The sequence below is a fragment of the Dermacentor silvarum genome, chromosome 10 (genome assembly GCF_013339745.2).
Source record: "Dermacentor silvarum isolate Dsil-2018 chromosome 10, BIME_Dsil_1.4, whole genome shotgun sequence".
Lineage (NCBI taxonomy): Eukaryota > Metazoa > Arthropoda > Arachnida > Ixodida > Ixodidae > Dermacentor > Dermacentor silvarum.
In genome coordinates, this window is record NC_051163.1 from 28,110,597 (window position 1) to 28,137,657 (window position 27,061).

The window sequence follows — 27,061 nt, forward strand, 5'->3', positions numbered from 1 at the left end:
GCATTTGATGATCTGCGTCTGCTGTGGTTTACCTTTTCTTGCCTCGACATTGTTTTGCGGTGGCAGTGAAATTTGGTTATATTTAAATAATGTATAAGCACACTTTGTTATATTGAGAATCAAAATGCATGGTGTTCTATGGACGAGAAGTTATAAGTGAAATACTTCGTTATATCGAGAATTTTGTTATATCGAAGTTCATTGTATCAAGGTTTAACTGTAGTGTTAAGGATCTGGCAATGGCACTTGCTTGGTTCCTCCAGTTGAACTAGTTCCGTATGGTCTCATGTAAGGGCCTACCTTCTTGTTTTAATTGGAGCCTGATGTTCCTGGGTGGTGGGGGCAGTGTTTGAGCAAAATATAACAAAATGTTAAAAGTCATGCATGCTGCTACAGGCAATGACTATGGGAAGCCTTTATTGAGCTTCTGTTGCTATCTTGTTCATCATTGCTGGCACGCAAGTGTAGAGCCTGTAGTAGAGTTTGCTTCATTGTGGACGCGCGCTGTTTGTGGGTGAAGTCGGCCTCTGACATTACAGCATGTGTAATGCTGCACGATGGGGGAAAAAAAAAAAATTGTGGAGATCCAACAATACCCGTGTTGGAATTATTGTCAAGCAGTGTCATACACAGATGTCACGAGGACTAGGGTGATGCGTAATGCTTGGCTAGGAAGAATGGTGATGTGATATGTATGCACGGAGAAGCGAGACATGTAACCGTTCTGGAGGATTGTTCAAGAATGGGCAAGTACCAAATGGCGCGCATGCACTGGCCAGAGAAAGCCGTTGAATATTGTGTGCTTTAGAGACGCCCATGAGCTGACATATATACAGGTTTTATCTGTTTATTGTTCTATTTCGCAGAACAGAGGTGCATTGACTGGCACACCCCGTTTTTGGTCAAAATTCTGTGCTAAATAGGCTGGTTTGCTGTGTTCTACTAGGCGAGACTGGGCAAGAGGATGTAAAACCCGGGATAGTAGGCAATGAAAAGTGAACTTTAAAAACTAAAGTTTTCACACGAAATGACTTTAGAAAGTTACGGTTGGTAGCGCCCATGCACATTTCGGGTAGCAGCGCCAAAAACTTGCTGCACAAATCTACGCACGCCGACGTGCAACGGGAGAAACCATGGTCTACAGAAAGTGGCTTGGGATCATCTTGCTGCACGAACACACATGCACAAGTCTACAGTGTGCGAGGCACGGACCTTGGGGCGCGGGTATGCATATTTTGACTAAAGGCTATGAACAGAAGGCCAGTATGCTGCGTCTGACCAATACCATTGTTTGCCTCTTCGTCCGAGATAACTGGCCGTGAGCTCTTGTCTGACCTTGAAAATGGGATTTTTCTATGTTTGGGAAGGGTGGTCATCTCCAAGCTGGTGTGTAACTCTACTTGGACTGCATGCGGATTCGTCTCCTGCATGAGACCTGAAGCTGCTGCCCTGTGATAAACATGCCAGACAGGTGACAGGATCTGTCAAGACAAGTGAAGCACCCAGGCTGAATAAGGTTAAATGTGGCACTGTTGTACGCTCACTTGGGGCATCAGTGCTCGACTACGGCCATTGCAACGTTTACTTTAATGTTCATGATCCCCTCTGCAAAACAAAGATTACCTTGCTAACCCAGTAGCGCTCAGGTGTACTTTTGAAAGTATGTCACCATCTTTATCTGTAAATAATTATTGAAGAAACCTATTGCTTTCCTTAGTGCGCCCTTTTGCTAAGAAGGGTCTTGCCAAGACGACTACATCGTAATGTTTCGTCAGCTGCTGGATGTTTTTTGATCCGTTCATCGCCAAACTTCGAGAAGTGTTGAGCATAGCAGGTACTGCTGTGCACGTGCACCTTCTTTATTCTTTGTTGTACTTAGTAGATGCTTCTAGAAGCTGACTTTTGTAAGTTTTGGAAAAGAATGGCATAAAAGATGAATTCGTGACATTTCCATATAAAATGCATCTTTTTAGCGTTGCAAGAAAACGAATACTGGTGTGCTTGGTATATTGGGTCTACGTATGCAAGACGTAGACCCAACAACCAAGCACACCAAGTACATGTAACGTACGCTGGTATGCAAGAGAGGTTAGCTTGTTCTCAATGCACGCACAGTGGTATTTTACCTGTATTTCGGGAAAATGTTTTTCAGGCTACACATACATATTTTAGACTGTTGCAGGTATATATAAAAAGTAAATGATCAGACCAACATTGTCATTATTTCTCTCCGTCTCTTTCATGCAGCCAACAAATATGACAATGTTCTGGTCTTCTCGGTCAATGAAATATGTTACAGTAAATTTACATATTTCGTAAATATTTTTTATTAGCAGATTTAAATATACACAATTTTATTGCAAATTGGAAAACAAGCGGGAGGCGACAGAAAACGCTGTACATTCCTCTTCTAAGCGAGATGGGCTATGCAATAAAGGCAGTGTAACCTGCACTGAGGAAACAGGTTGGCCCAATCGCTTCACAAGCAGGAAAATTCTCACAAAAATGTCGCCAAGCAAATCGTACAACACGATTCTAATGCAAGAAACAAGACTGTCATCGGAGGAAAGACTATCGGCATGTTGAATGTTTCAACCAAATTAAGCCAAATGCTGAATGCTTTAGTCTTGTATGCTTGCATCTATTGTAAAATATCGTATTTATCGGCATTTATCAAAATATCACTCGGCATTTATCAAAAAAGCAACACCAAAGCTCTTTCCTGTTACCTGCTGAAGTCTTATGTCGCACACTTGAATAGTATAAACTCCTCAATAAGACAGTCCACTAAAATTACGTGGACATTAGTCAAACGTAACGTTACGTTTGACTCTGCTGCAAGCCTTTTGTTTTGTTAACGAAGTTGCAAAATATAGCATACCTTCGAGAACCTGCACCAGGTTTTCGTCCCATGTAGGGCCCTGTATAATTTGGAAAGTACACCATCGTAGCGTTAGAAGAAATAAAACGCAACTCGTAAAACCATCACAATGCAGTTTGAGTGTGAAAAGATCATTGTGGTACCAAAAATCAATAAGATCTCGCTGCTAGATTTTTCTTGGGCCTTAATGAGTTAATGTTTCCCTATTTTTGCATTACCACGATGTAGCATAAAATTTGAACATTGACGTGCCAACAAGAAATTTAAAAAAATTTAGTCCGAAATCTGATACCCTTTGCTATGCTTACCCTCAATTTTCTTTAAACTTTTTTAATTTTTTTTTTGTAAGGGTGACTACTGTATTACGCATTACTCTTTAACCTGCTTTATTTTATCGATTCATTATCCTTCATTTGAATCGTTTCTTTTGTATTTTCATGTATCTTTTTCTGATACAACCAGAGGTTTGGCCTATCCCCCCATGCAGTGGGTTTGTGCCATGTGTTGATGGAGATCATCATCATCATAACTATGGTGAATCGAAGCCGTGCCCCCCCCCCCCACCTATGCCTTGCGTATCCTGCACAACATGCTGCAACTGGCGATGCGTGCACTTGGGAAGCAGGGGGGTGCATATTTTTGAACTGCTTTTTTTCTTTAACGTCAAGACCCAGATATTTAGGGTTTCAACTCTCGTTTAAGAATATATGGTACCCGGCCCTCAGAAAAGCAAGTCCAGCCAGCCCTTCCAACTAGAGGCTGATGCTGACAACCATCTTAATGCAGTAGCTTTTGCATGTAAAATCTACCGTCTCTATAACAAATTATTGAGCATAACAAAGTAAATTATTCTCGCTGATATCGGCGTGTAACAAATATATGCTTATAATGAAAATTAGATCCGATAAGAATATATAGTACTCGCTGTCTTTGACTCTGCCCTCAGAAAAGCAAGTTCAGCCAGCCATTCCAACTAAAGGCTGATGCTGAAAGCTTGACTAGCTCGACCTTCTAAATGCAGTAGCTTTTGCATGTAAAGTCGACTCTCTAACAAATAATTGAGCATAACGAAGTAAATATTCTCGCTGATTTTGGCATGTAGCAAATATATGCCTATAACGAATATTAGATATAATGAAGGTATAAGTGCACAAATTGTCATTGCTCTCGAAACTACTTGTAATTGGGCCAAGATTTCGCTATGCCGGGCGAAAAGGTGTCCGTGTCTAATCGGAAAAGGTTGCATTCAAGTGATTGCATAGGGAGCATGCTACAGTGCTCGACAGTGTATTTTGGCGAGTTGCAATTGGAATTTATTATGCTTCTGGTTGTCGCAAACATGCAGAGTGGCACGTATTGGTATGTAATGAAAAGCAAAAATGATCACAAGTGAAGCCAGCCTGCTGTCCCGCTTGCAAAAGACTTAATGCCTTGCAGGTAGAGAAACAATTGCACCAGTCTTCGAGGGCAGCAGCACCAGGGAATAAGTAGGAAATGGCGCTCAACATTATGCTGTTGGCTGCATTAATGTGTTTGTGAAATGTCACTTGGCATTTTTTTTTTTTTTTCAGGCATAAGATTTTGCTGCCTGGCCAAGTATTAACATTAAAAAAACATGCTGTACAAGCGGCTTGGCAAGATGACTGCAGTTCAGGTGCAGTGCGATCACAAGAATCTGCCATGGCATGAGCATTTCAGCCAACTGCTGCCCCATGACAACAGATGGCACATTGAACTGGCACATCACTAAACTAGACCACACAATTCTGGCCAAGCCAAACATGAACAGTGTCCAAGAAGGCTGTGAAAGAGATCTCTGTTCTACGGTTGTTTAGCCGATGGATGGAATGGCTTGATCACCAGGAACTGCTTTGCCACGAGCATTTGGTGGGAAAACTGCCAACCGCCTCTATACGATGACAAAAAGTAGCATCCTCGGCTGGCACATTTGCAATTAAAAACTACAATGAATTATTGCTATGGAGCCCAACACAAATGCTTAAGACAAGAAACTTGGGGGAAAAAAAAAGGTTGTGGACTTTTGCAGTCGATAGCAGGGGGTGGAGTACTTGCAGCCTTCTGTCCATTTGCATCGCAGCTATCCTGCAAAAACGCTCGGACGACGTGCCTCGGCGACAGAATATCTAAAAACAGCGAAGCCTGCTTGGAGATTGCACTTCGAGAGTGGGAGGTCACCGGCACACATTATTGTGATGTTGCCTTCGCCATTTTACCGGCAGATCATTCTCAACAGTTGTGAACAATGGAATGGCGGAATGGCATAACTGGGAGCGTCTTGGAAGGTGCCTCATGTCATTTCTAAGAATCGTCCTCCTTCACTGGTTGGCAACAGGTGTACAGATTAAGGCTTGATAAAAAAAAACTAAGAAAGAAAAAAACTTTAACATTGTGTTGGCGCATTGACACAAGTCCCCAAGGAAGGCACCCCCGGTGTGGTCAGTTGATGAACAGCTCTTCCGATTTGATATTTCCTGTTGACAGCGTCTGGGTGCTAGAGTTGACCAGTGTTGGGGCCTTGACGTATGCCCTCGACGAGGTAGATAGCCAGCGGTCTTCATCGCTGGTCTGCACGCCAATGTCGCGGAGGACGATCCGCGTCCTCTCCCTTTCGGCAGTGATTTCTGCTGCCACCATCTTCGCCAGTCGATGCAGCACATCGTCCTGAAAAGCATTGAGGCAAGAGAAAAGAAATGTAGAAGGCGGAGACTTAGTTTTATTACAAACAGCAACGAGGTAGGTTGGTAAGGATTCTATTGACTAGCAAAGGGCTCAAAAACAAAAATATGCAATACACACGCCATATTCTAGTGTTTATAACCTTTCCCTGCGTACTATCCGCACCACCGCCACCTTAGTAATGGAGTCCAAGTGCGAAGTAAAGCTGGGTTGATGCAGGCCCAACATTACGTATACCTGACCACGCATGCCTAGCTAGTACTAGGAAGAAGAGGGATTTATGGGGTGATAAAATGGTAGAGGCATCCCATTTTGTGCTACATAGTATAACACATTGGTCGAATGGTGTGGGAACAGGTATGTTGATGCGGGATTAGCGTAAATGCTAAGGATAGCTAGGTGCAGGAAAAAAAAAATTTCCCACTGTCAACGCAGTGCTGGGCATATAAACTGCATAAACATGTGCACAGGAAAAAACTCAAATTATGTAAAAATCCCTGCACAATTTCTCCTGCTGAGAAAAACTCTAGAAACAATTTTTTTAATGCTCGGTCATTGCTGTTATCACTGCTGCTGCCTGCCAACACACAGTGTGGCTTCAATGCGAAGTGGAGCATGTTGCGGTGAAGCAGCACGGCAAGGCAAAGTTTGTGTGTAGCAGTAAAGTGAGATATGAAGCTAAATACATAAACCAGCACCACGAAAAGTTCAAGGCATCACTTCTGTTCAGAACAGAGCTCTTGGGAGTGAGAAAATTGTTCAGGGGAAACACCCTTCTGTGGGTAATGGTAATGTGGCACGAACTATTGGCAAACCACAGCTACATATGGGTGGTATATAGATTGCACGTGCACAAGAGGTTTTAGCAGTCACATTTATTCACTAAATTGCATTTCTAGTGCTTTAATGTATGCTAAACGTTTCAAAAGAAACATTCTTCTTCAGTTTCAATTGTAAAAGAAAATTAACTCGGAAGGGCTTTAGCAGCCTTCTTGGAGTGAACTTGCAGCAGGGTTGCCATATTTGAACACGTGTGAGAGTGTGCTGATGTTTGTGGAACACTCTCTTACACTAATCAATGTGTAAATGGAGCAGCAGGAGTAATAAGAGATAGTTGGGTTGCATAAGATAGGCTGCTGCTATTGTTGATGAACTCTCGCTGTTCTGTAATGAATGTCGACGTTTAAATGATTATCATTAAAGCAATGCAGCGTGACACAACACATTGCTACCGCAGACACACGAATCTGCATTCTCACTGCCAAATGATACCACATCACAGTGTATAGCTTTTTTAAATCACTGCACCCCAATTGAAACTTCTTGGTATCCGCAGTATCTTGGCTGTTACTTAGTTGCAATGGCTGTCGATCAAGTGGTCGTGCACGATGCAGAGGTGCCTGTTGTGGATGAAGTGCTCTCGCGTTAATATATTGCAAGGCTACATACTCCTTGCGTCACCTTGGCACATAAATTCCGGGAGGGCGGCCAAGAATGGGCACACTTGACTATCGCATATGCAGCGCTGAGGTCTTGATTAGGCACATACACCGTGACTCATGCCTACTCGTTAAAGCAGCAGCCAGCACATAACTAACGGCCCAAGCTAGTAGACAAATTGGGTCACTCGGCGAAAGAGGTTAGATACAGACATAACGCAAAGAATGATAATGGCATTAAAAAAATTGTTCTTAGTGACAAATCGAATATTCTGGCAGATGAACAGAGAAAAACTTGGAACAGGCCAGAACCTGACCAAAACAGCAGCTACAATGCACATTGAGATGCTTTAAACTTAGCATGTGTTGTGTTCATACTCAAGGTAAGATTGATGAGCTTACTTTTACTCATGAAGTAATAGAAGAGAAGAAACAGTGACTCACATTTACGTCTGACATGAAGAAAGAGGCCCCTGGAGCGTCACCTGAAATAATAGAGTGCAAACAAAATAAATTTAATACGGAAAGTCATACTGTCAAGACATCGACTTCCGTAGCCCACTATATACGGTATAAAGACGGATCTTACTAACATGCTTCACTCCTCAGATCCTCTATAGAGAATGATGCACAGAGCATGCAAAATAGGAGCACATAAATGCAATACATACAGATAGTAGTTTTTTTTTTTTTTTAATGCACCATGCAAATGTACAAGTGCATGACAAAAACTTAGATCACAAATGTGCATATGTGCATGATGAAGTTAGAGGTCCTGCAATAACATTTATGCATGGTGTGGAACTTCTTCCTAAAGGGAATCTTTGTTACTCTTTTCCAACGAAAAGTTTTTAATGGGCCATATTTGAATGGAGTAATCGGCAATGAAATGCTGCTGCGGCCATGGCCTCATTGCTTTCCCCTTCCTTTCTCAGATTTTGAACTGTGCTTGAAGCCGTGCACTCGCAAATCATGCCTCCCATACTCCTCTTATCATTGCAACAAGATTTCAAATAATGCGGCTTGATCCCGTAGGGCACAGTATCAGTGCAGTGGTATCATTTTCTACCACCAGATGGCACCACCAATCTATCAATCATGAGATTTTTTTCTTCACTTATGCCATAGGGACTGCTCTGCCATCACGTCATACAATGCGGTCAGTGGTGATCATGTTTAGACCTGTGTACATATGAAATGCCTCAGGGATTTGAAAAAATTTGAAGGCAAAAGCAGGTTGTCATTTGAATGAAAACAGGTTCCTCACTGCAAGAACAAGAATAATTTTACTCATACGTTCATGGCAGTGTTTTCCAGCAACTTAGCACATTTATTTATGAAAAAACATTGCATGGTTCTTTTAAAAATTACCACTTAATGCAGTCTGTTTAGTTCCTATGCTAAATGTGCACAATGATGTCCAGCACTAGACTTTAAAGGGGCCCTCAACCACCTCGGGCTTGGTGAAATAACATAGTGCGCGGGTAGCATACGCTGTTGTGAACATCTCGGCCAAGTTCTGCTGTCGTACGCGGTCCGTGGAGCTCGCAAGCAGAGCGCGAAGTCACTTTTTTCTCACACGCTCTCGTTTCAAAAACCCTATGACCCTCGCTCTTTTCTGTGTGCTTTATTTCGTAATAAAGCACACTCCAATACGCGGCTGCTATTGGTCGCTGCGGTCGGCTACACCGCGGCCGCCGCGGTATGCCGCCACGAGTCCACTGGCTAAGCGCACTGCGGCTCTCTGAGGACAGCCGCGTTTGGCTTACGTTTAGCGCGGCGTAGGCACCAAATCGAAAATTTGAACTGCGCGCCACGGTGACGTCTCGGATGTCACGGTGACGTCTCCGCCGTAGCCTTCGCAGTGCAAGGCATTGGAGGAGGAAGGGGAGCAGAACGGAGGCCGTGTTTGATTGCCGATAACTCTGCTTCTGCTGAACGCATTGAAGTACTTTTTGTGGCAAAGTGATTTTGAAATAGCCTATTTTCACTTCAAATTTCTTTCTCCACTTCGATAAAAAGTGGTTCAGGGCCCCTTTAAGTGGCAAAGCAATTCCACTCCACTTACCTAGCAAGGTCAAAGTCACTAAGCCATGTCACAGAAATTTAAATGTGATGCTTTCATTCTATCATTGTGCAGTTGTTGCTGCTGCTGCTGGTGGTGGCAGGTAAAAGGAAAAGGTGTAAACTAGTAAGCGACACCTATCACACCTGGAACACATGACTAACTATTGCTTGAGTGCTTGGCTGCCTGTTTTGCAATACAGTACCAGTTTGACTGAGAAACTAATCTAAGAGCTACAAATTACTTTTGTGCAAGCTTGCAAAAGCGATGAAACGACAAATGATAGGCATAACAATGAGATGCAGGAAGATGGTGGCACGGACTAGAAAGCAAACATGGGTAGCTGACATTTGAGACGAGATGAAGCGGCGGAGCGGTGTGGGCTGCCTGTGGATGTTTTCCACAAATAACTTGGAAAGGTGGATTCAGAAGAAAAGGACTCATTGTGCGAGTCGCAGGATGTACGAGGCAACCCAGAAGAAGATGAAGACAGATGATTAACATTTACTGTTGAAGACACAGCTAGCGTTGTGCAGAATTGAACTTCACATGAGCTCCCACTGCCATCAACCTCCGTCAGAATTCGACCACACTGAGAGTTGCGAGCGCCATTTATTAGCTTTGCCGAGTTATGCACAAATGTCCTCACAATGTCCCCCAAAACATCATTTTTGATATGGAGTTTGATACCTCAAAACACTGATTTAAGTGCGGGAAACTTAATGCAAAAGCCATAGTTGCGTTTTTGACATGCTGAAGTGAAGTATCAGTTATGAATAACTTAGCAAACGAATTGGTAATTACTTACTGTACTAATTTTTCACTATCTTTTATACGCCGAGTTTGATACCTAACATGCTGATTTAAGCGCATGAAACTTATGGCAAAACCTATAGTAGTGTTCATCACGTGCTGAAGTGAAGCATCAGTTAGTAATTACCAATTAGTAATCAACTAGTGTACTAATCCGTTATTGACTCAAGAAACATTTCATAGAATTTTGGCACACATTTTTCTCTATGGCCAGAAATAAAAGAGGACAAGTTCTTTTAATTTTATTTGGTGTGGAATGGTGTTTAGGCTTTGTAGTGATTTGTACGTTTGTTTGTCGTTATTCCTGGCTGGACAAATTTCTTAACGCAGGCCACATAGCACGTAAAGCAGGCAACCAGTGGTTTATTAGAGTAACACAAGTGCTGGGGTAAGGAAAAGAAACTTTGAACAGCAAATGATAAGGTAGCGTGACAAGATTACAAATATTGCAGGCATAGGGTGGAGTCGGGTGACAAGGCAGGCATAATACAGCACTATGCAATCCCCAAGTCCGTGTTCCATATGAAATTTTCCCGCACATCTTAAGTGCACAGAATGCAGATATATCTTGTGGCAGCTTTGGAAGGGGGGGCGATGAGTTGGCGTGAAATGCTAGTGCCAGTTCCACGTTTTTTTTTTTTTTTGAATACCAGAACTACAGAGCAGTTTGCCTGAAATTTCAGCATCACTATTTTATTAAATAATTCTTTTAAATGTTGTAGGGGCAAATTAGCTCATTATACTGGGGAAATTAAAAAGAGTGCAAATACAAAGCGAGCAAGACAGACAACAGCAGTGGTGTTGTCAACAGTGCTGTTTTCTGCCTCGTCCATTTTATTTGTTCTCTTAAGTGTTTCACTAGATTTCTGAATGATTTAGATAATTCCCAATGTCCTCACAAGGTAAAATTCAACTCTTTGAAGCATTATATTGTTATCCTAGATACGTTTCCTCTTTCGCTTGCATTAGTTTTTCTTCACTGTCCCAAGTCTGTGCTATTTTCAACCTTATTGCTTTTAATTCAAGGTAGTACTAATTTTGTAGCTTAGCCCCGATGCCTTGTGGATAAGAATTTTCACTAGCTTGACAAGCCTCTTGTGCATTTGAATGCAAAACTGCAAAGAAGATGCTGAAAAAAAAAAAAAGAATATTGTTAAGGGTGAAGCACAAGGGCATGGAGAAGTTAAAATGGTGGTTGTCTGTTGGAGAAAAACGAAATCCGTTTTGCTCAGTTCTTCAGGGAGCTTGGGCAACCGTTCCAGTAATGTGGTTACATATGTTAAACACCTAGAATCATTTTAGTTCACATAAAAACATTATTCTTTTCATTCAGCTGCGTTTTCTGTCTATCTATTTTCTTCTTTAAATAAGAACCACTCATTCAACGCAATGTTACAATTTAAGTGAAGCGAAGTTAGTTTGAGTCGGCAAGGTAGCGATGATAGTGGATTACACGTGCATGGCCTTGTCACCTGTAGCCGTTATATGTTGTATGTGCCATGAGGATGGAGGCAATGTATGATATGCTTGTCAAGGGTAGAATATTGATTAAAGGTGTACACACAGAGAAGTACAACAGATCTGCAAATACATTTAAGGCTTCTATGCCCATTGTGTCACAGTGGCACATACCATATTCTGGGGGGATTAGCCACGACTGGGTACACACGCAGTGGCCCCAATTGTCTAGCTAAGCAAGCGAACCACAATTGAACGCCAAACACCGCAGCAGAGGCAAAGAAAGGTTCGCTTTTAAATATTTTAGTTTTATCATTGAAGCAAAGCCTACAAGCTCAAAAGCTGTATTTGCACATAAGTCACTCACCGCAACCTCCGCTTGGACTCCCTGGAATGTGCGCGAAGTGAATGGGGCTTGTGACATTGGGCGACGGATCTGGCGGGACGCCTGTCATGGATGTGGAGCTGCTAGATCCACTCAGTCCGCACGGCTCGTCGTCCTCCAAGACTGCCTCGTCAGAAGGCACCCGAGATGGAGTGTGAGACTGCTCTTCCTCCCGGTCGCTGCTCAAAGAGCAAAGAGGCAACAGATGGAACTGACACTTGGGCGGGTTGGCGCAACTTCATCTTAAGTAACAGCGTAAGAAAGACGCAATACTAATAAAGGAAGCAACGGGACAGGAGGTGACCTGGAACAAAAGCAATGGGACAGTGCCTGTCCCGTTGCTTCTTTCATTTGTGTCCGTGTCTTTCTTGCACTGTTTTTAAGACTAGGCAGCAGAGTTTGCAAAGGAGGCAGGAAGGTCATAATTGAAACTTGCATAGCTCTCACACAAGCACAGCTTGACACCTCTTTCGGAAATTAAACACAATACTATGTGCAGCCAGACATGTTTCTCGCAGCATCAGTGCTGTCAATAAACTCATCAGCGAAGTTCACATTGCATTACAGTCTGCCACAACAGTAGCATCCGGCTTGAGTGTTAAAGGGCAACTGCAAAAAAAATTTCACTCTAGCTAAACTGATTACAAACGAGTAGTGGATACTATTAAACCTATCTTTAAAAAGCTGAAATGGTGGTAAGTGTCCAATTTTCTTATTAACAGCGCTAGAATAGCACCCAAGCATGCAATGCATACATGGCAGTTCGCGGATATGACATACCATCCCAGCACATTGCCTTCCGAGATTTTTTCAGCATGCCATGGGCGTGTCTCGGAGGTCATGCAAATGTGCCACGTTGGTTTTCAAACATGCTGGGCTAAGAGTCGAGTCGCCTCTGGCGAGTGGTAATGGCAGCATTTTTTTAAAATTCATTTTTTTAAACATATTTTCATCACCATTTTGTGCCATCCACTCGTATTTCAAGCTTAAAATTTTGTACTAAGGCTACTCTATACCTACATTACCTGAAATTATGGTTCTTGCATAGTACAAGATTTTGTTGCAGTTGGAATTTAATGTGACACTTCATTTTTCGTTCCGTCACTTCGTACCATGCACAAAAGTAATTGCTGATATGTGTGATCAGTGAGTTACTGCACTGTAGTGGCTTCACTTCACCTTTGACAAAGAGTGCACTTTATGAGCACATCTCTGAAATAGAGTGGCAGCTGGCACCAACAAGCTTGCACTCTTTTTCGCTTCTCACTGCATGTATTCTTGCCACTTAGGTTCAGTGGCTGGGTCATGCTACATGCCTCAGAATCTTTAAAATACTCTTATACTGCGTAGAATGATGGTGTACAATTTGTAAAGAACACTTTGTAGCATATTTACTCTCAACGCTTTATTTTATAAGCAGAAAGGAGCCGCTTACAGGCTGTACACAAATTCAGTTCAAGAAGCAGAGGGCAGTAGTATGTCTTGCTTTGAACGCAGATGTACAGTTCTCAGATCTGTCAACAATGCATGAGCATGAACGAGGCAGCACTTTCTGTGCTTCCTAGTGACAGTCGCCAGGATTAACTGCAAGGTGACTTGCATGTGCCTTGGATCAGGGCATGTTCCATCTGCGGTTGAAGATGCGGTGTATCAGTGGTGCCACACTGCTGAAGGAACTGCTGTCAAATAACTGCATGAATCAGCCACGTGACTGCGCAATGTCACATGAGTGCACAGTCACAGGTAATGTGCAGCACTGCGACACTGATGTCCCAGCGATTTTCTTCAGAGCACAGAGAAAATGCGTCTCGGGCTCTGGTGCACACAGAAACGGTAATGCTGCCAGCAGTCGCCAACAGGAATATACTGCTTTGTTGGCACCTACTGGACATTACATTAAAATTAAATTCTGGCGTTGTATGTGCAAAAGCCACAATCTGACTATTAAGCATGCCGTAGGAAGGGACTCTGGATTAATTTTGAACTACTGCGGCATGTGCTACTTGACATGTTTTTTACAGATCCAAGGTCTGTACACGCTGTACTGCGATAACATGGAAATTGTTGGGTATCACCTAATGAGGAAAAGTGACAGGTGGAGGAAACACATGAAAAAGGAACCCTGCTTGGTGCTCTTTGGCCAGACCTGGCCCTTCTGCCATTAAAACACATACATCATCATGATCATCATCAAGGAATGAAGGAAACGTGACAATATGACATGATGACAATATGTCATGTTGTGACAGTATGTCGCCTGGTTTTCTGCCTTCAATGCAAGCACGGAAAGATAGCAAAATACCAAACTGCTCCACTTTAAATACTGCTAACATGTTATAATTGTAGGCACATAAGCCCTTTGACTGCCGGGCTTTTTCCCTGACGTCTCTTCAGCCCCCCCCCCCCCCCCCCTCTGCCGTGTTTTTTTTTTCATGTGTTGGCTCAGTGGACATTTCAGGCTACATAGTCGTTTTCTTCAATTTCAGTATTTATAGAGTTCATTCATTCCTCCAGGCATACTTCAAGTACCTAGAAATCTCAGCTGTTCAATCTCGCAGCAGCAGCACTGCTGTGCAAATCTAGACATGGCTGACCAATTTCCTGGAAGTTGCCAGAAATGTTGCACATGCCTCTAGATCCCTTTCCTACTTTGTAACAGACATAGGCACCCAAGGACTAAATCACTACACAACGCCAGTTTCATTCCATAATTAATAACCTAGACAGTGTTTTTATTTTTTCCAATTGTCATTGCTTGTTATCATAATTAAAGAAAATGGCATCTTTCAATGGAACACCATTACATGACTACACAATGTATATCATATAGCACTGGAACACAGGTGACGCAGCTCTTTTCTTCAGACGTAATATACAGTCATTATTTAAGTACTACTTGCAGTCGTAAAAATGTGAACAGCATAGTGCATGGCTTTTGTGCAACTTGGCGGAAACAAAAGGACACAAGCGAACAGGCACAGGCCAACTGTGATGTGTAATAAGTGGCGTTTGACACATCAAAGTAGGTCGTACAGCTCTGTGCTTTTCGTTAGGTTGTACAAAAACCATGCACCCCATGCTGCATGACCACTGTTTGCATTTGAATGACTACAGGTAGTACTCATTATCTTGGCTTTCATTACCGAAGTATGCACCAGCCGGTCGAAATTAGCACTCTTTTGTCATTGTTGCTCATGCTACACTTACAAACTTATATGATCTACAAACTGTGCTGTCACTTCTGTATCTGTACATTATTCATTGTGTGGTTTCGCACTGCACACGAGACGAAGTGCACATCCCGTCAAGCCTCTACAATGTCATTTTGTCTACACCCCAAGCACACATTACCAATTGTTAAAGGAAAACTGAAAGAAAGAGTGGTAGATTACATGGTTAGCCAGAAAGGACACAAAATTGAGTGAGGCCACAAAAATAAGTCGGAGAAAAGGTGACAAAGTCTTGACAGAATACCTCATCAATCTGCACGAATTTTGTGGTTCTCTTTATAGTAAACCTGTATTAAAGACTCAATCTAGTTTGATACTTACACTTCAGGCCCGAAGTCTTCGAAAGAGCTGGTGTTGCCCACGGTCTCTAAATCCCTTCGGAGCCTCTGGCTAAACTCCTCGGGACTCAGCTGTCGGACACCTCTTGGTCTTCTTCCTTGCCAGACAAGATCACAGCGCACGATTTCTTGCCCTTTTCTGTTGATGCCAACCATATAGTCGAGGCACACTGTGCTTCCTTGATGAAGCACCTCGTTGAGGTCACCCAAGAAGATGCTTCCATCTTTGTAAAAACAATCACTTGTAAAGTCTATCTTCCTAAAGGCTCCAGACTCGTTAACCTCACACTTTGCGATGCACTCCATGCTTTTTAATATGATGGCCTTGGCATTCTCGTAAATGGAGACCGACGGCTGGATTGTATGGGGTGGCGATAGTGGGGAAGCCCCCCTGAGTGCCGACTCTTCGCCAAAATCGTCCTGTGATTCCTGTACACAGTCGGCCTCTTCTCCGTGAGTGTCTATGCCTTTGTTCACAATCTTGTTGAAAATGTCCTCACTGTCGCCCACGTGTGGCACTGCGGGCCTCTGCCCCATCCACACTAACGTTGCAACCCACTCGTTATCTCCGGCATCTACGGCATCAAAGCAAACTTCTTGTCCATCGCCAACTTCCCAGAGCAGGTTGTCAAGTGGCTCTTTGTCCCGGAAAGTCACGTCAACTGTTGCACTAGCCACATTTGCCTTCTTGATGCCAAACTTTATGGTTCCTGTAGTCTCAGATTCTGGGTAGAAGAAGCCGCGTTCTCCAGACAGTTTCCGTCTGGCTTCCCACCCCGACAAGGTCGAGCTAATGAGATTCAACTTTCCTTGAATAGAAGTATCGCTGAAATCTGCCCTGGCCGAGTTCGAATCCCAGTCTGGATAGCCTATTGGAGATTCATCTATGTCTGCGTCACAGCTGCCGGTATCTTTGTCGTGGAGAATGTCTTGGATGTCCGACTCGTCATCAGACATGAAAACCTCGTTGCCACTTTCATCATCAGTGTCAACGGTCCCCTCCCGCCCAGATCTGCGGGTCAGATACACTGTAGTGGCTTCCCACTTGACCTTATCAGATGGCTTCTTGCTGGGCTTGGCGTTGAAGCGCACTTTGTCATCGACGGTGAAGACGTCTGGCAAGTTCTTGATGGATCTGCCCAGAGATCTGTCCACATTGTTGGAGTGAAAGAAGGCGCGCTCCCTCTGGTTGCGGCCGAACTTGATGAATCCGTAGTTCGCCTTCACCGTCTCTATGACGCCGTCCTGGTTCACAATTTGCTGCGACGTCGACGACGACCGCACGCTGCCGCCGCCGCCACCGCAACTGCCACTGACACTGTGCGGAATCGGCGACGAGCAGGTGGAGGACGGGCGGGCGCCCTTGATGCGTGCCACGCGGCTGGCCCGAAACTTGGCCTCGCACTCCCTGGGTCCCGCCTTGGCATCCAGGATGACGGTGTCATTCACCTGGAGCCCCGACGATGGCAGGTTGCTGTGCTCGCCATTCTCGAAGGCCTGCACGTCGAAGTAGACGCTCGTCTTGATCGGGTACTTGACCGCGATGAAGCCGTACACGTTGAATATGCGGTACACAGTGCCCACGACGTTGGTCAGACAGGTGGCGTCGTCGTCGTCAGTGCCGCGATCCGAGTTGGAGGTCGGGAAGCTCTCCATGCTGCCGGTGGGCGAGGGGACGGTTGTCGTCAGCCGCCGGCTCTTGGTCCGCACATACACGTTGCTCTGGTTGCGAATGACGAACACCTTGGGGAACTGTTGCAGGAAGATCTTGAGGGACTTGACCGAGCAGCCGTACTTGGTCCGCAGGTCGGACGGCAGCTGCGACAGGTGACCGGTCAACTTCTGGAGCGAGATGCCTTGGTTCGACTCTACTCGGTCCTTCAGAAACTTCACCATAGCCTCGCTAGAGTTGCTCCGTTGCCTAGCCATGGCTTGCGCGCTGAGGTGAAGCGACAGAACGGAAGAAGGAAAGAGAAAGCACAGCGGTAAAGCGTGCAGCAGGAGAGGAAAATCAGGCTGAGTTAGCGCAGAAAAAGAAAAGACGGGAAAGCATAGCCCAAAAGCGGCGAGATCGCAGGGAAGGGGCACCGCAACCAAGACAGAGCAGCTGCCCGGAGCCAGAGGCGCGGCCGAAAGCGCAGGCCATGCGCGCACTCGGTGCATGCATTATAATCACGCGGCAAGGCGGGCACCCACATCGCAACCGACAGGCCGCGCGACATCGAACTAGCGCCGTTAAACGTTAAAGCGCAGGACAAATGACGCGAGAAAGCCATGCTGACAAGCCCGATCCCTCCATATGGCATGACTTACCCATGCACCGATGCGACCTCGATGCCCCGACCACGACCGGCGTGTTCAGTTTCTGTTACCCGCTGCTGAGAAACCGTCCGCTTGCTTATCCCCTGTTGCGGCTGGGTCAGTGGCCTTGCTGGCTTGAACTGGCTTGAACGCTTTGACGAGTGGCGCGCTCTACTCGGATACAGCTGATATCCCCGCTTCCGGTTTTTGAATCAGCGCTTGGTTTTGCCTGGTTGCTTTTGGCGCGCTTTTAGCGGTCTGCTGCTGCTGCTGCTGCTGCTGCTGCTGCTGCTACGTTGAGATAGGCTCAGAGAACGTATAATAACACGGAGAAACCGGATGACAGTCATTTGCAGTAGTGGCTTTTGCTCTGGCCGTCTGTAAAGGCTGAGGTTTCGTGTTGTTTGCCGCATGGCGGCGAGGCGGCGATTTGCAATTGAGCTCCGGCGCGCCCAAGTCGCGCTTTCTTCGGCTATCGCAAAACGTGCTAAAAACTTAACGATAACGATAGTGTGAGAAGCGCGTTACGCTAGCTCATCATATTATTTTTGCTTATGTTTAGTTATTAATTTGTGACCGTGCAAACACCACATGCTACTTGCACGACCACAGAGGGCGGTTTATTCAAAACACTGCTCACAGACGGCTCATTCGGTCGGGATAGTTTAGGCACAGCGGACGCGTTAACACGTGTGGTTCTCGAAGGACGTCAAGCTTGAGCATGATATTCCTCGGTGAGCTTATAGTTGCACTATTGCAATTTTCTTTTATATTTTGCTCTTCTCATTTTCGTTCACGTATAAGTACGAAAAAACAGGAAAAGGTTACGTTCTGCTATAGCTTCCCTGGCTCTTGTTAGCTGTCGAGCTGTGTTCGACTCCTGGTGGTGCCGTAGATAAAAATTCGCGTATAAAGGTGCTTAACACGCGTGGCCTGATGAAGTGCCTCTTGTGTCCAGCTCGTTTTTAGCGACAATTATTTTTATTTATTTTTTGCTCCATTCCAAAGGTTAATCCAGCAGCACAGATTCAATGATTGTTCGTCGATGCCAATTAAGCAACAATCGCGACCACGTCATCGCTTGATTTTTAAATCATTCGATGGGGTTCCGTATGTGCGTCCTCAGCGCTGTCTTATTTCATCAGTACAACTATAGACGAACTGTGACTGCTTCGCGTAAATTATTTCGCAGGATATATATGGCTTTCTTATCTAACTGGCTGCATGTACCTCCCACGTCAGTCAAATCAAAGCACTTTATTTTCAAACGCGTGGAAAGCAAATGACCCACTGCGGTAGCTTAGTGGCTATGGCATTGCAAGGCTGAGCACGAGATACGTTATGTTTGATGGAATGTGTTCTAACGAGGTTGCGCGGGTTCCATCCCGGCTAGGATGCCTCGATGTCCTCCTCCTCCGCCACGAAGGAGCCCGGCAGCAATCCGATGAGGACGGAATGTCAACAACGCTTGTGTACCATGCATTCGATGCACGTTAAAGGAACCCCAGGTGGTCAAAATTAATCCGAAGTCCCCCACTACGACGTAGCCCCATTAGCAACTTGTTGTTTGATACTTGGGAATTTAATGTACTCGCATCCGGACCGATAGGCGAGGAAGGCGCTATACATCGGTCGCCATTGGTCTTTGCGTTGTGGCGCCAGCGTTTCGTCTAGCTCGGCTGAGAACGGCTTTAGTGTTCTAGTAGATTATAGAACGGCGGCAGCATCTCCCACGTGGCCAGCCCGATAAGCGCGTCATGAAAAATGCACAAGCAACGGTTGACACCTGAAAATTTCTATCAATTCCCCGATCCGTCAATACTTCGCACAGTGCTTGTGCTCGCCAAGTTTTCAGCTGTTCGCGTTAGCAGCAGCGGCGTGTTCGAAACGGATCAGACACATGGCCCATTTAAACGAGCTGCTTCTGCTGCCAATACTCCTATCAATCCTTCTACTCCCTTAGTACTCCTATCAATGCGAATGTCATTCTTGGCATTGTATTGTCGGGCCAGTTTTCTTTCTGGCTAACTGGCTATCTCACGAAAAAAAGTGCTTCCTTCTTTCTGTAGTTTTACGTGCCAAAACCAGTTCCGATTATGAGGCACGCCGTAGTAGAGGGCTCCGGATTAATTTTGACCACCTGGGGTTTCTTTAACGTACACTATAGCGCAAGCACACGGGCGTTTTTGCATTTCGCCTCCATCGAAATGCGGCCGCCGCGGCCGGGATTCGATCCCGCGACCTCGTGCGCGCCGATCCCGAAGATAGTGCATTCTAAAAATGTGGGCCGACCCCGAAGGTCTAGTGGGTAAATATATGCCACAATGGGTACGTGCCGCTATTCAATGGTGGAGTTCATTGAACTCGGAACGGGAACTCGGATATGCGCTCTTCCAAACGTTTGCACCCTTTGGGGCTCAACTCGACCCACGACCAACAATAATCGTCATCTGCCTTGCTCGCGTTTCCTTTCTTGAAAACTCTGCGCTCGTTACTTTCCTGTCGAGAATGCTATTTCACGGTAATAACACGCGTGCCGTTCGTGACCTGCAGGGAATTGTCGGGCGCGCAGCGTTAAGAGATAGGAAGCTTTAGCTCGGGCCCAACTCCGATGCTGCCTATTCAAATACACGTAAAACGCAGAAACGCTTTTCCAAGATAACCACAGGGCCGACTTTAATGACATCTGTTGCATTTGACAGAGGACGTTAAATCCTAGTGACTGTTGGAAGCGAAATTTTGATTGAAGGCCAGAACTTTTCAAAAATCTTTTTCAAAAATTGTTAAGTTAAAAAAAATAGAAGCAACAAGTTAACAAATTCGTAGCTCCGCACCAAGAAGAGGTGGATGCAGTTCTGTAAACTGCACCCGTTAGAGCAGTCAAAGCGGACAAATTTGGTATGTCAATTGATTTCTTACGTGAAAAAGTTACATATTGTTTGTTTACAAGGGTCTTGCAAAAGTCCTATTCACATATTGCATGGTGGCATACTTGAGAGCCATGTGTAATGCATCAATTTTGTCCGATTTAGATGCACTATTAGATGCAATTTACATAATTGTGATTCGTTTTTTTTTTATTGCTGAGTTAGAGTGGTAAACCTGATAGTTTCGTTTTCTAAAAGTTTTCAATTTTCAACAATATTTATCAGAATAATGATGGCCTAAATCGAAAATTCGCTACCAACAGTCACTAGATTATAACTTTTTCCTTCAAATGCAACAGACCACATCAAATTTGGTGCAGTGGTCCCAAGGGTGCAAACTTTAAGTGTGCTTCTGCGGGAGAGTGCATAAGGGGAGTGAGTCCAAAGCGGGCTCCCCGCTGAGGCGTTTTAGAGCGCAGCTCCTAGGCGCCCTTTCCTGCGTTGAGCGTCGGCGTCCCTCGGCGTAACCGAGCGAACGAGCACAGCGAAGGATGAAAGAGCGAACGCGGAGCCGAGCGGGGGATGAAAGACGGCGAGAGCGCGAGGAAGAAAGCGGAGGAGGGTGTAGCGGTACCATGAGGGCGGAGGAGGGTAGGGCGAAAGCGTATATAGTGCTGTGCAAGACGTGTTCTGCGGCAGCGATTGCTACGAGATGGCGCCAGAGTAGCGCGCGTCGTCTGTTCACCGATGAGGCCAACGATAAGACATATATATGGAAACAAAGCGCTGCATGAGTGGAGGTCTGTTTCCGGCTGCTGCTGTGAATCGCGCCCACGCGCTGCCTCTCGCGATCTCCCGATTAGCGAAGCAGTCGCGCCACACTCCGCTCCGTTTGCAATGTGCAGCACGAGACAGATTGTCAGCGCCAGCCAATATATCAGGGAACGAAAACACGTATAAAGCTACGCTCGAATTTTGCATTATGGAGTATTGGAATCGTCGGTGAACTGTTTTTTTTAATTGAAATGTTGGTGGCGCCACCCTGAATGAGTGGGCCCGCGCGCCTGTCGGACGCGTGTCGAGTCGGAGACCCTACAGCAGCTGCATGGAGCTTGGAGAGGCGTTTCACTCTGCTCTTTCTAGTTATGTTACTCGGTGGCGGAAACAGTGATTCTATTCTCTACCGACGTGTTGTAAAGAAAATGGCGAAAGAGCGACGGAAACAACGGTTCGTCGAGCAGACGACAGCGACCCGGCCCGAAGCAGCCTTAACTTCAGGATAAGGTGATGGCAGCGCCGCCGCAATTTTCTTTAGGTGCGAAGCACCTTATGCGCTCGGGCTGTCGGCGTCTCCTGTCGTCGTCGTCACGGTAAGCAAGCGGCACGCGCTCAGCACTATGCGTTCGGGCTGTCGGCGCTCGTCACGGTAAGTAAGCGGCACGTGCCGAGCGCTCCCGCGTTCTGTCTGAAAAACTTTATTTAAAATACACGAAGGAATCTTGAGGTGGCCCGGAGGGGGCCACCTCTCACACTCACTAGGTAGGCTCCTCATTACAGGGCCCATTGGCGACCGCATCGGCTTGTGCTCGGTCGACCAGGGCCTTCTAGGCTCGCCAGGTCGGAGCAGCCGAGCAGGGCTGCCTCCCAGTCCTCCCGGGTGGGGTTTGGTTTTGGGGTGAGGTTCGGGGTTGATTGGCATGCCCGCACCACGTGGAAGATGTCCGAAGACTTCTCCGCACAGTGCGGACATTTTCCTGTACAGGCAGGATATCAAAGTGTTTCGAAACTGCCGGGCACAGCAGTGTTTTGGTGTAAAGGCGGAGGAGTGTGCGTTCCTCTGCCTTTGTAAGGCCCTTACAGGGCTTTGGATAAATTGCGTTACCGAATTGGTATAGTTGAGTAATTTCTCGAAAAGTGAGGGCCGGATTGGGTTCGGCATCCATTTCGGAAGGGTCTGAAGGCGTTGCCCGGAGAGATCGCGCGGGCAGCGGCGTCTGCCGTTTCGTTGCCTTCGAGGCCCATATGAGCAGGAGCCCACACGATCGTTCGGGACGCGGGGGCCCCGAGGTAGTCGCTATTTTGAAGGATGCGAGACTTAAAGAGAGGAATGTACCCCTGTTCAATATTTCTGCAGGCCCCTCTCGAGTCGGTGATGATGGCGCTCGAGTCCTGGTCTGCGGCGGCTAGCGCGATGGCCACTTCCGCATGTGTTATGTCTTGAGCTCTGAATGTTAGGCCATTCACCGCGACGTTTTGGTGGGCGACTGCGGCCGTGTGCCACCTCCTATGGTGAGGGCCGGAGGCGTCCACGTAGAAGATTCCGCGTTTGTTCCCATAGTGGCGGGCCAGTGCCTCCGCCCGCGCAAGGCGCCTGCCACTGAGGTCGTCACGTGTCATGTTGGCCGGAAGAGGCCTCACGTGCAGGGCGTATCTCCAGACTTCGGGGATGTGTACGCGCTCTTCCGTCAGTGTTAGGTGCTGCATGTGTAGTCGGGCTAATAGGCGGCGTCCCGACGGCGTCTTTGAAAGTCTTGTATATTGATTGGTGAAGTGTGCCTCCCGGAGCTCCGCGAAAGTGTTTACCATCCCCAGGCCCATGAGGCGGTGGTTGGCCGTAGTTATCGGGAGATCGAGGGCACACTTGTACATCTTCCCGAGAATCACCTCGAGGGCGTTCTCGTTATACTTGCGCAGGTGGAGGTAAGGAGTCGAGTAGAGGACTTGACTGGTCACGAATGCATGCGCCAGCCGCAAGGCGTCTTTGCACCGTAATTAGCCCTCCGCGTTTGTTGGAAACCCGGCGGACCATCCAGCAGTGGCGTACCAATTATTTCTCGAGTGGGGGGGGGGGGGGGGGCACAGCAAATCGTTGAGGTACGCGGGGCTCTCTCTACTGACCCCATGTGCGCCGGAAACAAGTATGTATAGTATATATTAAGCCGGTAACAAGTATACTCGCGAGTCACTGAACACCGAAACTAATCAAGTAGTGCTAAAGCAATAGTAAAATGTGAAAATAACCGTCGTGTCAGGATTTTGTATGCTCTTGCCATCCGCCTCCCTACATTGTGCACAGGGTGCACATTCCGTGATATTGGTCCGAAGGTTAACGTTTTGTAGCCGTGCCCCATCGCGCGACACAGCCACCGATTCTCCGATTGACTCTAAGATATGCCTACCCGCTTTACCAAGCAACCGCTCACGCTGAGCCTCGGCAATTTCATCTAAAGTCACACGCGTTTGACGTGGCAGACCCAGCGCCGCTTTAACGTTTGCAAACCACCCGGCGGACCATGCATCCAGCAGTGGCGTACCGAATATATATATATATATATATATATCATCCAATTACTAGTACAATAAGTGATCAATCACACGCGGTGAACCACGGGGGCCCGAAAATTATTTGAATTTGCATTTATTTCTTAACACTATATAAAATCTATCTATGGTGCAGGGACAAAGGGCAGTGAGTGCACAGAAGTCCCTGATCCCGCCCATGTAGCACCAGTGCAGCGCACATAAGAAAATGCACAATTGTTACGGACAATTTTGCCAATTAAACAAAGAATTGTACTTGCTGTTTAAGCCTATGTACAGCATAAATGTACTGCTAGTTAAGGTAATAGTATTGTCGACGTTATACACAATGAAGTACAATCAGCATACATGATCGACTTGCAATATTCACAAGAAAGAAAGACAGCCGATGTGTACGACCTAGGAGAATTACAACGAAATTTCCAGCGAACTTGTTCCTTTCGAACAGTTTCAACAAAATTTCACTTTCCTGTAATTATATCGCATATTTAAAAAGTAGCCCGTATGTGACTTTTCCGTGTGAAACCTTGCCCGCATGTAATGCTTTGGAGCCCTTCTTGTTGGAAAGTTTAAAAAAGGCAGTAATACATCAACACACATGTGACTTCGCCATAACATTTGCCATGGTGTCTCCCTCCCTACTCTGCTGATCCCCCCCTCCGCCCACTCAAATTTCGCTTGATTTGATAACGGTTGAGTCACAGTTCTCCCAGGGCAGTGGGATAAATTCTGCTTTGTTCATAAAACACATTCATAAAGCCCCGCATCGCTTGCTTGCGCAATTTACTGCAAATATCATAATTAGTCCCCGCGTTCTGCAGGACCCAAATAAAGTTTGTCCAGTCCAGTCCTCTGTCTTTGAAGTTTACTTAAATAGCGCCCATACTCTCGGCCATACTCTCGGCACGGCCGTAGTACATGAATAAAATCGACAAATTTCTGTTAAATTAGGGCTTATCTGCAAAGTTCGAAGAAACTAAATCTGGGCGATCTTCCGACCCGGGGGGGGGGGGGGGGGTCGGTTACGTCGCCCCCCCCCCCCCCTTTCGACGTCTATATTTTCAAATACTGACAGGAGAACTTCATTACAATTTCATTTACAGATACACAAATGACCACATGAACATCAATGTCTCACTTTCGCAAGCCATTTCATTGTTGCTAATTAAATTCTCGGGTCCCACAACCATCGTCTGATTATGAGGCACCCCGTAGTGGGGAACTCCGCATTAATTTCGACCACTTGGGGTTCTTTGACCCAATGGACGGCACACGGGCGTTTTTGAAGCGAAAGCTTCATTACGCTACCTCGGGCAGCCGTCGGCGACTCAACAGTTTTCACCTTGAGAGCTAGAGGTCAAACCACAAGAGAGCATGGTGCGTTTATAGTCCGACGTTATCGGTGTGTGTGCGCGCGTATGTGCGTGCGTGCGGGCGAGCGTCATCAGACGCCGGGCGCGTCGGAGCGCATTGGCCGCGCGTCCGGTTACGTTGGCGGCGCCAGCACGTCGAACCATCGGTCGAACTATAGCCGCTGTTGTTCTCGCCAACGTGACATAAAGTGTGCGTGCGTTCACGCTACGTCGGACTATATTTAGGCCTTTCCGGAGCCCTGAAAGGAGACATTGCCGCCGTTGCCCGAGTAGAGTTGGGCCCAGCTGCGAGTTGCAACCAAGTCTCACTACTTTACTGATCACCGCGGTGTCTTCATAGGCATAAAAAAAAAAAGATGAATAATTCAACACTGTATTCATTGCAAACATGTCTGTATATCATTGCGAAACCACACCTCGGCCACAGCTCGACAATGGGCCTAGCTAGGGCAGTGAAGCTTTCGCTATCAACCAGGGTTAACCAAAGCTAAACCACACCAATTTTTTTTTTGCCTTTCGCCCCCAACAAACGCGGCCGCCGCGGCCAAGATTTGGTCCCGCGAACTCGTGCTTAGCAGCGCAATGCCGGAGCTACTAAGCAACCACGGCGGGTGTTGCAAAAATTCTTCAGATTATGTTTGATTGTAAGAAATTCCATTTCTTTCACATTTTGCGAGGATGACGTTTCCCAGCGTCTTAGACGAGCGACACATGAACGAGCGGCACTGCGTCCTCGTATTTTTCCTGTATGTTAAATTGCCGCTCGCACTCCGCATTGCTCTGTGGTATCAACAAAATATCCAGCGTCACTTCGCCTCAGTACTACATTAAAAATACTTAAAGGTACTTTTTGCGCTAGCGCTCCTTGATTTTAAATCCACGACTGACCGTAGGCATACGCAATTCCAGAGCGGCTGACGCTGAGGAGAACGATGACCGCCTACGGTGACGCTAACGTAAGTCAGCTAGTTGCATGTCGTTATAGGGGCCACCAGGTTTCCCCGCGGTACGAAATACTTCCCTACTACTTCCTTAACAATGTTTGGCGCGATGAACTTCCGACTGGACTGGATTGGGTTGGATTCTTTTTGCCAATGTGGCTTGACAAAGCGCTGGACGCGGATAGAAACGGGGCACAACTGCAATTTCCGGGAGATTTTCCTGTCAACCGCACAACCGGAAAAAAAAAAAAAAAAAAAAAAAAAGGTCCAAATCCATGAGTCTCCCGGGTAATCCGGCATACTTGGCAGGTATGTTAAGGACACTGTTTTCATTCCTGAAAAGTGCTGATAGTATTCCTACCGAAAAAAAGATAATGTTATGCATCCACCTAAGGCTCGCGCCGATGTAATCGTACCGACTCACCAAACTATAAATAGCTACGGTTCGACAGTAGAAAGTCTCCTATACTTCGTCGCATGTATTAAAACACACACACACACACACACACACACACACACACACACACACACACACACACACACACACACACACACACACACACACACACACACACACACACACACACACACACACACACACACACACACACACCATTTTTTTAGTCTATAGGTGGTCGGGATTTTACGTGGCGTGCTTACCCAAAAAACCGGCAGCTGGGGTTAAGGGGTTTGTGTTTGCGTTTCCGCGTAACACATTTTTTTTTCTCTCCTATATTCGAATTGCAATCCAATGCTATCATGTCTGTAGGTTGCGTGCAATTGTCGTATACTTTACGAATTTTCTGACCCATTTTACTTTGAGAAATTCAATTCATAACGCACTTGCGCCTGGCGGAGGGCCTACAAGAAAGAGGATGGACCTCAAACGGCAGTTTGAAAAGGGCTTTGTCTTTCAGTTTCCGCGTTTGACACTTTAATTTAATTTCATAAT

General features: G+C 46.1%; 1 protein-coding gene across 4 annotated transcripts; it reads right to left on the reverse strand.

Annotated features, from left to right (window-relative positions):
- Nucleotides 1-4,171: 4,171 nt before the first annotated feature.
- Nucleotides 4,172-17,764, reverse strand: LOC119466241 (uncharacterized). Of its 4 annotated transcripts, none has more exons than XM_037726722.2 (5): nt 17,620-17,764; nt 15,290-17,245; nt 11,721-11,917; nt 7,462-7,502; nt 4,172-5,563 (listed from the first exon to the last, which is right to left on the reverse strand). In XM_037726722.2, the coding sequence occupies exons 2-5, from the start codon at nt 17,233-17,235 to the stop codon at nt 5,339-5,341; spliced, it is 2,409 nt and encodes an 802-aa protein (XP_037582650.1). In that variant the 5' UTR covers nt 17,236-17,245; nt 17,620-17,764; the 3' UTR covers nt 4,172-5,338. The 4 variants fall into 4 exon arrangements, with proteins under 4 accessions (XP_037582650.1, XP_037582652.1, XP_037582649.1 ...); XM_037726724.2 differs by having other exon boundaries at nt 15,290-17,124; nt 17,620-17,763; XM_037726721.2 differs by lacking the exon at nt 17,620-17,764 and having other exon boundaries at nt 15,290-17,613.
- Nucleotides 17,765-27,061: the final 9,297 nt, after the last annotated feature.

Bases quoted from the DNA above. Each gene is read 5' to 3' on its own strand.
- LOC119466241 (XM_037726721.2), bottom strand. From the start codon at position 17,469: ATGCACCGAGTGCGCGCATGGCCTGCGCTTTCGGCCGCGCCTCTGGCT. The intron at 11,918-15,289 runs GTAAGTATCAAA...CTCTTTGAGCAG, and splicing joins GAAGACTTCGGGCCTGAAGT to CGACCGGGAGGAAGAGCAGT. The intron at 7,503-11,720 runs GTGAGTGACTTA...CTATTATTTCAG, and splicing joins GAGTCCAAGCGGAGGTTGCG to GTGACGCTCCAGGGGCCTCT.